At 34.0% G+C, this 15,830-nt stretch overlaps 1 protein-coding gene across 1 annotated transcript; it reads right to left on the bottom strand.

The window, feature by feature from the left end:
- Window positions 1-9,586: 9,586 nt before the first annotated feature.
- Window positions 9,587-15,510, bottom strand: LOC107558405 (uncharacterized protein C11orf95 homolog). Its single transcript, XM_016242069.1, has 7 exons — window positions 15,300-15,510; window positions 15,050-15,178; window positions 12,930-12,984; window positions 12,308-12,315; window positions 11,882-12,229; window positions 9,991-10,434; window positions 9,587-9,603 (listed from the first exon to the last, which is right to left on the bottom strand). The coding sequence occupies exons 1-7, from the start codon at window positions 15,301-15,303 to the stop codon at window positions 9,587-9,589; spliced, it is 1,005 nt and encodes a 334-aa protein (XP_016097555.1). The 5' UTR covers window positions 15,304-15,510.
- Between the last annotated feature and the right edge of the window lie 320 nt (window positions 15,511-15,830).

Here is a 15,830-nt window from a genome sequence, read left to right as displayed (position 1 = left end):
ATTTTTTGGCCGAACCATTCAGAAGTTATAAGCAAAAATAGCAATTTTTCATATCTCCTGACCACTAGGTGGCCCTGCGCTTAAATTGTGCATGTATCCTCAGGTCATGGTTATTATAACACACACCAAGTTGGGTCTCGCTAAACCATTGCCAAGATATAGCCTCACATCCATTTTTGCGTGCTCTTTGTCAAATTTGTTTACACCGTTATTTGAGAATGGTTTGACTAATCAACTTGAATTCCATTCCAACTTTTTGCCAGCATGGTCTGAAAATTATCTGGGCCAATTTTGGTGAAAATCTGACAAACGGTTTAGGGCGAGTTAGAAAAAGTAGGTTTTTCGAACTATTAAAAATTGTGAAAAATGTTGACGCATAGAATTTTAAATTTGGGTATGCATGAGCCAAGGATTCAGAGGGGGAAAAAAATTCTGTCTAAACTTTACGGTTCAAAAGTTATTAGCATAAGGTGGCACTAGAGGGATTGAGATAGAGACTCCAAATTTACTATGGTGACAGATCAGACTGTGCTCTATCAGTGTGCCTAATTTCATAACTTTCCTGCAAACGGTTCTATGGAATACCATAGGCTTCTAGAGTGGAAGAAGAAGAACGCCAACAATTACAATACAATCTACACACCTTCAGTGCTTGGCCCCTGATAACACACTACCAGTATGGGGTTGGTAGGATTTGTTATTGTTTTTTAAGGCCTCATATGCTGACCAAGGCTTAATTTATTTAATCAAAAATACAGTAAAAACAGTAATATTGGGAAGTGTTGTTATAATTTAGAATGACTGTTTTCTATTTTAATATATTTTAAAATGTAATTTATTCCTGTGATGGCAAAGCTGAATTTTCAGTAGTTATTACTCCAGTCTTCAGTGCTTGATGCTCTTTTTGGAAACTGCAGTACATTTTTTTTCAGGATCCTTTGGTGAATAGAAAGTTCAAAAGAAACATTGTGTAACATTATAAATGTCTTTACTGTGAACTTTTGATTAATTTAATGCATCCTTGCTGAAAAAAGTATTAATTTCTTTAAAAAAAAAAATCTTGCTGACCCTAAGCCTTTGAACGGTAATGTAATAGTAATAATAATAATAAAACATTTTCTATAGTAACTAATTTAGCTCTACCTAATCGAGGTGAGGGATAGAAAAGCATACGTTGTATTCACGTGCCTTCATGTATTAGCAATTAACTCCTATCATGTTTACTAGTATTACAAGTTGCTCTTGTTACTTATGATCTTAAATGACACTCAGAAAACTTGTACAAAGAAAATAGTTTAGCTGCATTCATAACAAGTACAAGATTTTAAAACGCACTTATACAGAGTTGCTTTTTAAATAAGCATGACATGCTCAAATGCAGTTAGTGTTTGAGAACAGGCGGCCCACTCAGAGCGAACAGTAATCAGTATGTACTGTATGATTATTACACCAGAGGGGTCTTATGTAAGCCATCACTGAAGACTTGTCATAATCTTTACTTAAAGCATTTGTCAAGTCTTAAATTCTTATGTAACAGTGATTGTTAATGAGTGCCTGATGCAGTTTTCTCTTCGGACCTTTTCCTGAATTAAATACGGCACTAATGAAGACAATGTACAGCAGTAATAATGCATCCATAATGGTGCCACAAAACTCTGAACTGTCTCTTTAATTTACATGGTGCAGAGCACTATGCACTGACCTCAAAACTGCAGTAACCCAGTTTTTAATGTCTTCACAGTGAGAAAATTAAAGACACAACTATATTATAGTTTTACTATTATAGTTTTTATTAATCTTTTGAATTAATGTTTTATTAATATTGTTTTTTTATAATATTAATGTAGTTTTTTCCAACTTCCCCCTTTTTTTCTTCGAAAAATGTGTATGTATTCATCTGAAATGCACTGAACATTATTAGACTTGCATGTTTTGATCAGTCAGGATGGATCGGGACGCTATAGCAGCAGTGATGATTCGGTCTAGTTCACTATCCTCCCTGTTATTGGTGCAATTTTTTAATTTTGTGTATGTATATATAGTTCGATTACAATAGGCTCTTTGCTGTGAAGTAGTTAGTGTTGCTTTTTATATTTAAAAATCAAATATACAGCTCTTATGTGTCTCTTTCGCACCTCTTGCACTCAGTCATCTGAGTTGAGTTGACATGTAAATGTTATTGTTATTATTCTTCAAATAATGGTTATTATATCTTGATTAGGATGGCTGCTTTAAGTCCCCTGTCTGACATTGGCTTTGTAACAAATATTAATAACTTTAAGATTGAGTTTTATGTATAGGATCGTCAGAGCGTGAGAATATAGGAGAGGAAGGCAATCATTTTCTGCTTGATAAGTTGGCCATCGATTTTCGTTGAAACGGGGCCGGTGCCCATCATTCATGTCATTTAAAAAGGTAAAACAGTTTTTTTTGTCAGCATTTCGGGGCATCGTTTACCACCTTGGGCACTGAAAAAGTTTAAATATTTAATAAGGCTACAAAGAACTATTATTTAAGCTGGATAATTATACTTACTAATCATATGTGGTAACACTGTTTTTCCTTAAAAGTCGAAACTCCACTGCAAGCACTGTTGGCTTTTAGGATACAACTGCAAGGGTGAGTTTAATTCTGAAAGGGAAGGGTAACATAGTTAGTGAAAATAGTAAAAATGGCTTTAGGTGGGCCGCTGTGTTTAAAAGCAGCGCCAGTCCACACAAATGCATTTATGCGCACAGTTACAACTTGATAAATGTCTTATCTGCCATATATCAATAGTCACATTCATATTGTCTTTGTTACTACGTAGTCTGTCAGCTCCTGATGGTTTTGCGTTGTTCGCTTAACATTCCAGCTGATGCAGTTGGAAGCTTGTCCACATTGGAAAATTGTTTAACACTATCAAGTTCCATCACATTTTAAAAGTTTATTTTGTGATTTTTATTGCCCCTTTCTAATATATTTTGATTTGCTCTTCATTTCAGGAATAGTTTTTTCTCTCTCGCACCCTTTTTGTGTTGTATGCATGTTTGCACACAACCAGATTCAGACGAAAGTGTCTAGTCATTGTGTTGCTTAACTAGCATGTTCTACAGGTGAGATCACGTGTAGTGTTGCTTTCGAAGAACAGGTCAAGCTCTGACAATTTGTATTACCATTGTTTTTCAGTTTAAGGATAAATTATGACTACATAGCTACTTTTTTAATAGATGCAGACCTCTCTGTTTAAGTTGGCCATCGATTTTCGTTGAAACGGGGCCGGTGCCCATCATTCATGTCATTTAAAAAGGTAAAACAGTTTTTTTTGTCAGCATTTCGGGGCATCGTTTACCACCTTGGGCACTGAAAAAGTTTAAATATTTAATAAGGCTACAAAGAACTATTATTTAAGCTGGATAATTATACTTACTAATCATATGTGGTAACACTGTTTTTCCTTAAAAGTCGAAACTCCACTGCAAGCACTGTTGGCTTTTAGGATACAACTGCAAGGGTGAGTTTAATTCTGAAAGGGAAGGGTAACATAGTTAGTGAAAATAGTAAAAATGGCTTTAGGTGGGCCGCTGTGTTTAAAAGCAGCGCCAGTCCACACAAATGCATTTATGCGCACAGTTACAACTTGATAAATGTCTTATCTGCCATATATCAATAGTCACATTCATATTGTCTTTGTTACTACGTAGTCTGTCAGCTCCTGATGGTTTTGCGTTGTTCGCTTAACATTCCAGCTGATGCAGTTGGAAGCTTGTCCACATTGGAAAATTGTTTAACACTATCAAGTTCCATCACATTTTAAAAGTTTATTTTGTGATTTTTATTGCCCCTTTCTAATATATTTTGATTTGCTCTTCATTTCAGGAATAGTTTTTTCTCTCTCGCACCCTTTTTGTGTTGTATGCATGTTTGCACACAACCAGATTCAGACGAAAGTGTCTAGTCATTGTGTTGCTTAACTAGCATGTTCTACAGGTGAGATCACGTGTAGTGTTGCTTTCGAAGAACAGGTCAAGCTCTGACAATTTGTATTTCCACATTGTTTTTCAGTTTAAGGATAAATTATGACTACATAGCTACTTTTTTAATAGATGCAGACCTCTCTGTTTAGGTTATCTGCTTTCTTCTCTTCGGAGGTTCAGTTTAATATTTGGGTATTTTTTTAACTTATTCCTGTAGTACCTTAGCATGTTTGCGGTTTCTTCTTTCCTGTGTTTCTCTCAGAGAAGGGTTGACGGAGGTCACATTCTTTTTGCTTTTGACTCTTGAAGACTAGATGTGATGACTAACATCTACATTCAGTTTGTTAGTTTTGAATTAAGTTAATATGTGGGAGTTTCGGGGGGGAAAAGATGCAAACAGGAAAACTTGTGGTCCCTGTAATGATGTCAAAGTGAACTTAATAAAAATGACAAAAGCATTTGTAGTGCTTGTTTTTTTCTTCTTCTCATGAATGTAATTGTCACATTCATGAACTAGTCTTTCATATTCGCTACCATTCAAAAATGTATGTAATTAAAAAGTAATGAATACTTTTATTCAGCAAGGACGCATTAATTTGATCAAAAGTGACTCAAAAATACACAATATTATTAAACGTCTGTTTTCAACACTGATAATAATAATATTTTTTTTGAGCACCAAATCAGGAAAATGATATTAGAATGATTTCTGAAGTATCATGTGACCCTGAAGACTGGAGAAATGATGCTGAAAATTCAGATTTGCCATAACAGGAGTAAATTACATTTTAAATACTAAAATAGAAAAACATATTGTACAAGTATTTCACAATATTACTGTTTTTACTGTATTTTTCATCAAATAAATGCAGCCCTGGTGAGCATAAGAGACTTATTTCAAAAACATTAAAAAGTAAACATTAATTAGATCCCAAAGTTGAATATGTACAACTAAAGTTGTCTGAATCTATAATTTGTACAAGAAATGTTTAGCAAATATATTTTTATTTCAGTTAATTTAAAAAACTAGGCTTTCCATATCGACATTAATTGACATGATTTGCTTTCGAAGAACAGGTCAAGCTCTGACAATTTGTATTACCATTGTTTTTCAGTTTAAGGATAAATTATGACTACATAGCTACTTTTTTAATAGATGCAGACCTCTCTGTTTAGGTTATCTGCTTTCTTCTCTTCGGAGGTTCAGTTTAATATTTGGGTATTTTTTTAACTTATTCCTGTAGTACCTTAGCATGTTTGCGGTTTCTTCTTTCCTGTGTTTCTCTCAGAGAAGGGTTGACGGAGGTCACATTCTTTTTGCTTTTGACTCTTGAAGACTAGATGTGATGACTAACATCTACATTCAGTTTGTTAGTTTTGAATTAAGTTAATATGTGGGAGTTTCGGGGGGGAAAAGATGCAAACAGGAAAACTTGTGGTCCCTGTAATGATGTCAAAGTGAACTTAATAAAAATGACAAAAGCATTTGTAGTGCTTGTTTTTTTCTTCTTCTCATGAATGTAATTGTCACATTCATGAACTAGTCTTTCATATTCGCTACCATTCAAAAATGTATGTAATTAAAAATGAATACTTTTATTCAGCAAGGACGCATTAATTTGATCAAAAGTGACTCAAAAATACACAATATTATTAAACGTCTGTTTTCAACACTGATAATAATAATATATTTTTTGAGCACCAAATCAGGAAAATGATATTAGAATGATTTCTGAAGTATCATGTGACCCTGAAGACTGGAGAAATGATGCTGAAAATTCAGATTTGCCATAACAGGAGTAAATTACATTTTAAATACTAAAATAGAAAAACATATTGTACAAGTATTTCACAATATTACTGTTTTTACTGTATTTTTCATCAAATAAATGCAGCCCTGGTGAGCATAAGAGACTTATTTCAAAAACATTAAAAAGTAAACATTAATTAGATCCCAAAGTTGAATATGTACAACTAAAGTTGTCTGAATCTATAATTTGTACAAGAAATGTTTAGCAAATATATTTTTATTTCAGTTAATTTAAAAAACTAGGCTTTCCATATCGACATTAATTGACATGATATTTTATTGATTATTGGTGTTGCAGTAAATTATACAAGAGAAACAAAAGGAATTATATTTAAATCCAAGAAGGGTGTATATACATACACATGTGATGAATGGATTGTGTTATATGTGTACATAACTTAAAATGTAATTCTTGATATGTTGCTCCTAAACGTTGTAACCCTGAGAGTGTGAACCTCAAACCTCGTCATCACAGAGAAGATTGTGTGCCATTTTTTAGGAATCGCCATAAAAAGATCTGTGGGATGTTCCAAACGGTGAAAGTGCCTCCATATTGCATTTGGTTAAAAAAAAAAGGCATTTAAAGAGAAGTTCTCATGTGACACCAATGCTGACATAAGGATTTCAGTTCATTCTGTACAGGATTAAAGAGAGAACTGAACATTATGACGGTTTGTCATAGACCAGTGCAACATTTCTCTGATGAGAAACAAATGAGCAAAAAGGATATTTGTTAATGACATTTTATGCTGTACAGCATATCTTAAATAAATGCAACCAGGAAGTGTTCATGATTAGAGAGCATGCATTATCTGCTCATTTAATTGCACCTTTATGATTCAATTCAATATTCAAACTGACCAAGATTCATAAATGCAGAAAATGAATGATGAATAAAACACTCCCTGAGACATGGATCTCACTCAAAAGAAACCGGACTTCACCTGAACAGAAAGTCCGTTGGATATTTATTTCAATATAACTTTTTGGTGAACTGAAGCAGTATTATATAACATTAACATTGTAAACCATATATTATATTTATGCTTTTTCTTTCAAAATGACAAAATGTGATTGACAAAATGGTATGTGAAATCATAGATTTTTTTCTCCAACTTGTACTGAGATCCCATTTTAAGTGCTGTAAATAAAATAATATTGTTCATGCAAAATGTCAAGCATGGGAATCAATAACAGTCTTGCAGTCTACAAAAAGAGCAATGAATGTACAAATGCATTTAAGAGTGCTTATCCACAGAAAAGAAAACGAGAGTTCAGCAAAATCGCTTGTTGGGGGAAATGACCTGTTTAAATGACATTGGTGGCTTCTGGTTTCACTTTCAAAAGTGATTCAAGCATAAATATTCTTTTTAAACATAAAACATTTCAGATGTTTTACTCACTTTGTTAGAGACAAAAAGTACAATAGGCTAATCCAACACCCTAAAGAATCATATCAACTTGTGGAAAATGGCCATCCTATGACTGCTTTAAAATACGGAATCGCAATTTGTCCAGTATTTTACAAAGGCCAACACATACTTGAATAAACAAATAACTATTTTGCACTGTTTATAATACTAATCGCAATTATAATGAAATACATTTCATAAGAAGTATTAGAGAAGCTAATTTGCGCGTGATTTTGGCGTCTTTGTTTCTATAGCGACGGAGTCTCCAGAACGCACGCCGTTAAAGCCCTTTCACACCTGCGCGCCTGAGGGGCGGGGTCAGCAGAGCTCATTAACATTTAAAGGAAAATGCTACAAAAACGGCTTGATCTGAAAAGAGCTGTTTTTGACTGGGTACAAAAGGTGTTTTTTACACTACCATTGAGAAATTTTAACCAAACTATGTTACAGACTTTTCATTAAGACCCTAAAGAATCATATCAACTTGTGGAAAATGGCCATCCTATGACCGCTTTAAAATACGGAATCGCAATTTGTCCAGTATTTTACAAAGGCCAACACATACTTGAATGAACAAATAACTATTTTGCACTGTTTATAATACTAATCGCAATTATAATGAAATACATTTCATAAGAAGTATTAGAGAAGCTAATTTGCGCGGGATTTTGGTGTCTTTGTTTCCATAGCGACGGAGTCTCCAGAATGCACGCCGTTAAAGCCCTTTCACACCTGCGCGCCTCGGTTTAAAACATATAGAGCTCACATCTGCCCTTTGAACACAAGACTCTCCATGGCATTTGCATGGTACTCAAATATATGTCAAAGAATATCATGATACCACCATGTTTCAGAACCATGCTAAGTTACCAATGTAATGTGTAACTTACATTTGACATAAAATACCATGGTATTTGCAAGATACTCAGGTACGTCGAAAGAATATGACGGTACTACCATGGTACACATCTAAAACATGGTATTATCATAATTCCTCACTATTTATGTACTGAGATGAAAGATATAAAAGAGATAAAAGAGTGAAACCTGCCAAATATATTCTCATTAGTCTTGCTCCCTGCACATTTAGGCGTTAAGTTAGAATAATTATAAGAAACAAAGGCGAGGGCTGTTAAAAGGAACTAATTGTGTTTATTTTCCAGATACTTTATCAACAATACTTTATCAAAATTAGTTTTTTTTTAAGTAACGTTACTTACATCAACACCGGTCTCCCGAACTACCGCTTGTGGAAACTGTGTACATCTGTCGTTATAGCAACGTGTCTCGCGATAGTTTGTGACCTGACTGAATTCAACAACAAAACTCCTTACAGTCTATGACAAAGAACAACGGAAACAGCGAGGATAACAATAATAATAATTATTAGTAGTAGTAGTAGTAGTAGTAATAGTAGTAGTAGTAGTAGTTAGGGTTGCCACCCGGAATCTTCCCGTATTTAAAAGGTAAAATGGTGTGTCCCGTATCAGATCAATACGGGACGCGATTTGCAAATGCCAACACATAGTTAATCAACTAATAAGTATGTTGCACTGTTTATAATACTAATAGCCCTTGGTTATTAAAACATCTAGAGCTCACATCTGCCCTTTGAACACAAGACTCTCCAGATGTAGGGCTGAATGGGAAAGTTATCAATGTGTCTGTCCAGTTACTAATGATGAACGCACAGTTTGCAGAGAAACATTTCAGTTGCTCACGGTGGACTGTCTGACTTAAAGGGACAGTTCACCCAAAAATGAAAATGTTGCCATCGTTTACACACCCACAAGTTGTTCCAAACCTGTAATAATTTATTTTTGAACATAAAAGAAGATACTTTAAATAATGTGGGTAACCAAACAGTTTCTGGTCCCCAATGACTCTGATGGTATCTTTTATTTAAATTTTTTACCTTGGAAGTTACAACCAGCAGCTGCTTATTTGAGACACATTTTTCAAAGTATCTTCTTTATGTTCAACAGAAGAAAGAACATTATGCAGGTTTAGAACAACCTGGGTATATTAAGACTAATTTCATTTTTGTGTGAACCATACCTTTAAAGTGGAAGTTGTTCCAAACCTGTAATAATTTATTTTTGAACATAAAAGAAGATACTTTAAATAATGTGGGTAACCAAACAGTTTCTGGTCCCCAATGACTCTGATGGTATCTTTTATTTTAATTTTTTACCTTGGAAGTTACAACCAGCAGCTGTTTATTTGAGACACATTTTTCAAAGTATCTTCTTTATGTTCAACAGAAGAAAGAACATTATGCAGGTTTAGAACAACCTGGGTATATTAAGACTAATTTCATTTTTGTGTGAACCATACCTTTAAAGTGGCAGTCACATCCGTGCTTCTAAAGGTATAGGCCTATTGTTTTATAAAAATTTAATTAATGTTTAAGAACTTTGGTTCCCTGATAGCACACGTACATCACAGAGACGTCTATTTGACATCTGCAAGTCATATTTTTTTAGAGTGTTTGCTCATCTGCAGTATGTTTATAGGGCATTTCCTATCAGACGTCAAATCGACGTTTAGAAAATGTCTTTAAGATGTTTATGATTTAAAATGTATGTAAAACTGACATCTTAAAGACGTCTATCAGATGTTTGTACACGAAGCGATCTTTAACAGACATCTTGCAGATGTACGTGTGCTATCTGGGTTCTAACTTCTGGTGTTTATTTTTGTTTATATGATGATTTCTTTTAATACTAAATTATTAACATGGCATTTACAAAAATGATAGTTTGTTTCGTTCTATATCTGATGTTGTGTGTCTACAGTTGTCTGTACTTACCATCCTCTTTCGGTGTAGCCTTGTCGATATTCTCCTCCTTTATCCAAGCACTGACCACAGCATCTCTCTCACTTCGGCTGAGGCTGCTTGTCTCCGGATGGCACTTCTGGATGTGCTTGCGGAAGTTGCTGACCCTCGGCACAGGCATGTGTTCAGAACACACCATACAGTAGCAGAGAGGGTTTTCCGGAGGGCCGTATGCCACTAAATAATCCAGGCGGAGACGCCAGGGGCTGCCATATTTCAGTCTTCTCTTTCTGGGATAATAAGGTAAAGACTGGGCTCTCTGACCAGTGTCAGGTGGATGCTCATCTCCTCTTATGTAGCTCACCAAGTTTCCCTGAATGGGATCCACATTCAGAGGGATGAATGAGGCTGAACCATCTAAGTTTATTTCTTTGGTATGTTGTTCCGATTTGATTTGAGGTTGTAAGGAATGGGATTCTACATGACAAATGACAAATGCAAAGAGGAGAAAAAAAAGTATTAAAGTTGAGAAGAAACCAGTGTGTAATTTACAAATAAAAAAGTTTCACAGAAGCATGTAGAACATCAGACTAAACCTAAGACTATGTTGTTTTACCAGGGTTAATAAAATTGGCAATCAAGCAATCACACCTTTAGACCAGAGACAATAGGACATTATATTTATAATAAAGTATAAATATATATATACTTTTAACTTATATTTTTATTCACTTTATACAGAAGCCCAAGATTCTGAAGATTAAATATATATTGTATTTTTATCTGGTGATTTTAATTTAATTAGTTTGTTGTCTCGTCTTCTCATAAAAGAATTAAAAAAAGATAATTAATTATTTTATTCCACATGGTTTTTAATAGTTATTTTAAGTAATAATATCTCACAATATTCATATTATTTTTTTACTGTATTTTTTTTATCAAATAAAAGCAGCTTTTGTGAGCATAAGAGAGTTCTTTCAAAACATTAAAATATATACACTTTTAATCCTTTTGAGTCTGTGCTTATATACAGGTGCATCTCAATAAATTATGAGCAATGTCATCTGCTGGTGTTGGTCCATTGTGTTTTTTGAAAACCAACGTCACTGCACCCGTTTACCAAGAAATTTTGGAGCACTTCATGCTTCCTTCTGCTGACCAGCTTTTTGAAGATGCTGATTTCATTTTCCAGCAGGATTTGGCACCTGCCCACACTGCCAAAAGCACCAAAAGTTGGTTAAATGACCATGGTGTTGGTGTGCTTGACTGGCCAGCAAACTCACCAGACCTGAACCCCATAGAGAATCTATGGGGTATTGTCAAGAGAAAAATGAGAAACAAGAGACCAAAAAATGCAGATGAGCTGAAGGCCACTGTCAAAGAAACCTGGGCTTCCATACCACCTCAGCAGTGCCACAAACTGATCACCTCCATGCCACGCCGAATTGAGGCAGTAATTAAAGCAAAAGGAGCCCCTACCAAGTATTGAGTACATGTACAGTAAATTAACATACTTTCCAGAAGGCCAACAATTCACTAAAAATGATTTTTATTGGTCTTATGAAGTATTCTAATTTGTTGAGTTATTTTTAACCTATTATTTCAATAACACACACTTTCCCCGGTTTCACAGACAAGGCTTAAGGCTAGTCCCAAACTAAAATGCATGTATGAGCTGTCTCAACTGAAAATATCTTGCTCTGACATATCTTAAAATATGTCAGTGTCATTGTTCTGTCTCAAGATGCACACCTGTAAAGTTTTCTTCTAAGACATTTTTATAAAAGCTGCTTAAATATCTTAACTTAACTAAGGCCTAGTCCTGGCTTAAGCTAAGCCCCGTCTGTGAAACCAGGCCTTAGTGTATTAAGTGCACATACTCTTCTAAATTCTCTAATTTTGTCTGTTTTGTTTTGTCTCTCACCTTCACCGTGCATCTTAGCCCATGTCTGCAGGATGGAGTGCTTTTCCTCAGCGCTGTACAGCAGAGAGTTTGGGTGCAGATCCAGCATGTGACTTTTAATGTGATCCAGGTGCAGTGAAGGCAACAGACCGCTGCATACCATGCATACTAGACGGCCCTCCTCCGCCTGGTATTCCATCAGGAACTCCTGGCGGAACCAGGCGTGCAGCGAGTCGTTCAGGTAGCGCTCCATCACCTGAGCTGTGGGGCCTGGGATCTCCTGGATTGAGGAGGTCGGAGGGGATGGCGTGACCCTGCTAATGACAGACTGGGCCTGAAGCACTGGAGAGATGGAACCACCAGGCTTGCCTTGAAGGATGTGAATAATAAAGGTCTTCATAATAATAATAATAAATACATCTAATTAACAATGTGCCGCTCTCACACTCAACGTGCTATAGTGAAGTAAACATCTCAAAAAGAGATAAAAATAATATTAATAATAATAATAAAATAAACTGAAGTAAATAAAATGTTATGAAATGGAAAAAAATAATAATGCATCTTATTTATAATGTGCCTTTCTCACACTCAAAGTGCTACAATACAAATTTGCATTGTGACATTATTTTCATGATATTTAAACACATTTCCTGTTACGGTCTCATTACTGTATTGCATCCAGATGTTTTTAATTCCCATTATTAATTCTCCTTATAACTGTAATGAAAATCATCTTGCCCAGACAAAATTATTTTTTATTTAATTAAATAAGTAAAAAATATTAGCATACAATAAAGGCAGAACATTTTTACTATGATGTATAAACATTGAAACACTTTTTATACTTTCTTTACTTTTAAAATTGTATTTATAATTTATATTTATCATATTTATTTTTAAATCACCATGTCTTTTTGTCTTTTACTAAAGGGTGGGTGAATATGCTTAATTGAGAAAAAGAAAGAAAGAAAAAGAAGAGTCTCATGAAAATATTAGATAGGAAAATATCAATATTTTCCCCAAAATAGTTTGAATTTCTTTCAGAAAAATATAATTATTATTATACAGGTTAGCGTCCTGGCTGTCATGAGATGTGAGACCATTGGTCACGTCCTCTTGACCTGTGGAGGACACAAAAAGAGAGTGTCACTGATGAAGTGTAAGGTCAAATTGGACTGTTACATTGTTTTAAATTACAGGGAAATATAAAATAATGGAGATTAATATGAAATGATGATGAATATTAAAGTGAAAATGTATTTCAACCAGCCATTTTTTTTACATAAATGTTTTAAAAGTAATCTGTATAGACTATATTCAGAACATACCATATGTGCATGTTATATTGGACAAAAAATGATTTATTGTTATTACTTAAATATACCTGAAGTATTCGTAGTATTCGTAGTAGTAGTAGTAGTAATACTAGTCTTTAATTTTAATACTATCACTGATAGGCTTAAAATCATTCTCAAAAGACAACAAAGTTAGTAACTTAATTCGAAAACATGAAAATAATTTTGTATTTCAGAAAAATGTAAAAAAAATAATGACTTGTCATGATGAAATTAAATCGACATTAAAGTAAATTTTGTGCTTGAACATAATGAATCTGTCAGCATATATTTATATATTCATATATTATTAATAGTATTTTCAATTTAACATTAGTCCGTTGCTTATAGCCTGTCATTCTCAAATTTTGTAACTAAAAAGGAAAACATGCAAATTATTTTGTATTGTAAAATGTCAAATATTTTGTATTTTGTGATATACGCACGATTTTATTTATATTTAACATAATACATGTATTAAAAATGTTGTCACAAAATTATAAAATGTATATTATAATCAAATTATTATTACTACAACTACTACTACTACCACTGCAACAGGACACAAAAAGAGAGTGTCACTGATGAAGTGTAAGGTCAAATTTGACTGTTACATTGTTTTAAATTACAGGGAAATATAAAATAATGGAGATTAATATGAAATGATGATGAATATTAAAGTGAAAATGTATTTCAACCAGCCATTTTTTTTTACATAAATGCTTTAAAAGTAATCTGTATAGACTATATTCAGAACATACCATATGTGCATGTTATATTGGACAAAAAATGATTTATTGTTATTACTTAAATATACCTAAAGTATTAGTAGTAGTAGTAGTAGTAGTACTAGTCTTTAATTTTAATACTATCACTGATAGGCTTAAAATCATTCTCAAAAGACAACAAAGTTAGTAACTTAATTCGAAAACATGAAAATAATTTTGTATTTCAGAAAAATGTAAAAAAAAATAATGACTTGTCATGATGAAATTAAATCGACATTAAAGTAAATTTTGTGCTTGAACATAATGAATCTGTCAGCATATATTTATATATTCATATATTATTAATAGTATTTTCAATTTAACATTAGTCCGTTGCTTATAGCCTGTCATTCTCAAATTTTGTAACTAAAAAGGAAAACATGCAAATTATTTTGTATTGTAAAATGTCAAATATTTTGTATTTTGTGATATACGCACGATTTTATTTATATTTAACATAATACATGTATTAAAAATGTTGTCACAAAATTATAAAATGTAAATTATAATCAAATTATTATTACTACAACAACTACTACTACTACTGCAACAACTTCTACTGATGTTAACAACAAGAGTTCATCTTGATTTTATTTTCATGATTTTATTTCATTTTGTTTTTATATGTTTATTGTATGTCTGCAGCAACATGTAGTCCATAACAATTTTCCTCTTGAGGACAATAAAGTATACTACTACTAACATTAGCCTGTTGCTGATTAAAATTGAATCTCAAATATTGGGAATTCGAAAAATGATTAATTTTTTTTCTGAAAAATATTAACTCAAATAATAATTTAGCACGGTTTAAATGAATAACAAAGTGAGAATGTGGTGTTTCCGCAGGCCCATTTTTAGCACAAGAAGGGGGCGGCGGCGTGGTGCGGTACCGCCGTATCTACGCTAGGTGGTAATAGTGCATCGCGTATACATATGCAGCATGGTTATTTTGCCTTTGTTTATAGTGGAGCCCGAAAGATTAGGGGCCATGCAGCTGCGTGCTATTGTTCGTCACGGGGTTTAACGCTTCCAAACGCGAGCCATCGATCTAGTGGCCAAAGGTAAATGCCTAACACAACATTTACCTGCTGAGAGGTCCCCCAAGTGTCCCCGCTGCGGTGTCGCCTCCTCTTCCTCAGCTTTTATTATTAATGAGCGAGATTCTGTCTGCTCAGCTTTGTGCACCGACTCTTTGGACTCCGCTTCATCCATACCTGTGTTATGTGATTTTAACGTAAAGGATTCGCACCTTTTGTAGGTAGAAATGTCACAACCGGAGGATTTCGTAGATGCATTCGTCGGGTGGTTGACTAAATATCTGAAACACGCACTCACCCATTACAGTGTGTGCAGCGTCTGTCTCTGCACTGGAGCCTCACCGCTGTTTGCTTTAAGTAAACTTAACTTTACGTGACGATACGAGTCGCATTTAGATCGAAGTTGGAGTGCAGATCTGTCAAATGGTCGGTGACTTTAAGCGGTCTCCTGTTTGTATTTAGATGTTCTGCTTGTCTTCAGGGTGGAGAGCCGAGCTAGGGGCCCCTGGGGCTCCTTTAGGGGCTCCTGGGTAAATTTAAAGAGACAGTAGCGGCTGTGATGTAGTGACGGGTGCACCATGGGGCCCATCTTAAATGTTTTATTTTATATTTTACATAAAATGATGCATTTTGTACATAACATTTCATATTTTATTAATAAAGTCATTTTAAAATAGGATTAAATATATAATATTTTCTAGTTTTGCCTGATAGATGTATTATTTTGTTATTTAACGTTTCTGGGAAATAGAATTGCGCATGAAATGACAGTCTAATGAAACGTGCATATTTGTTTATGCATCATTTGTCTATTTTTATTATAAATTGC

This window comes from Sinocyclocheilus grahami, unplaced genomic scaffold (genome assembly GCF_001515645.1).
Source record: "Sinocyclocheilus grahami isolate Dianchi unplaced genomic scaffold, SAMN03320097.WGS_v1.1 scaffold645.1, whole genome shotgun sequence".
NCBI lineage: Eukaryota > Metazoa > Chordata > Actinopteri > Cypriniformes > Cyprinidae > Sinocyclocheilus > Sinocyclocheilus grahami.
Note: the sequence above shows the minus strand (reverse complement) of the source record. Positions and strands in the feature narration are given on the sequence as shown.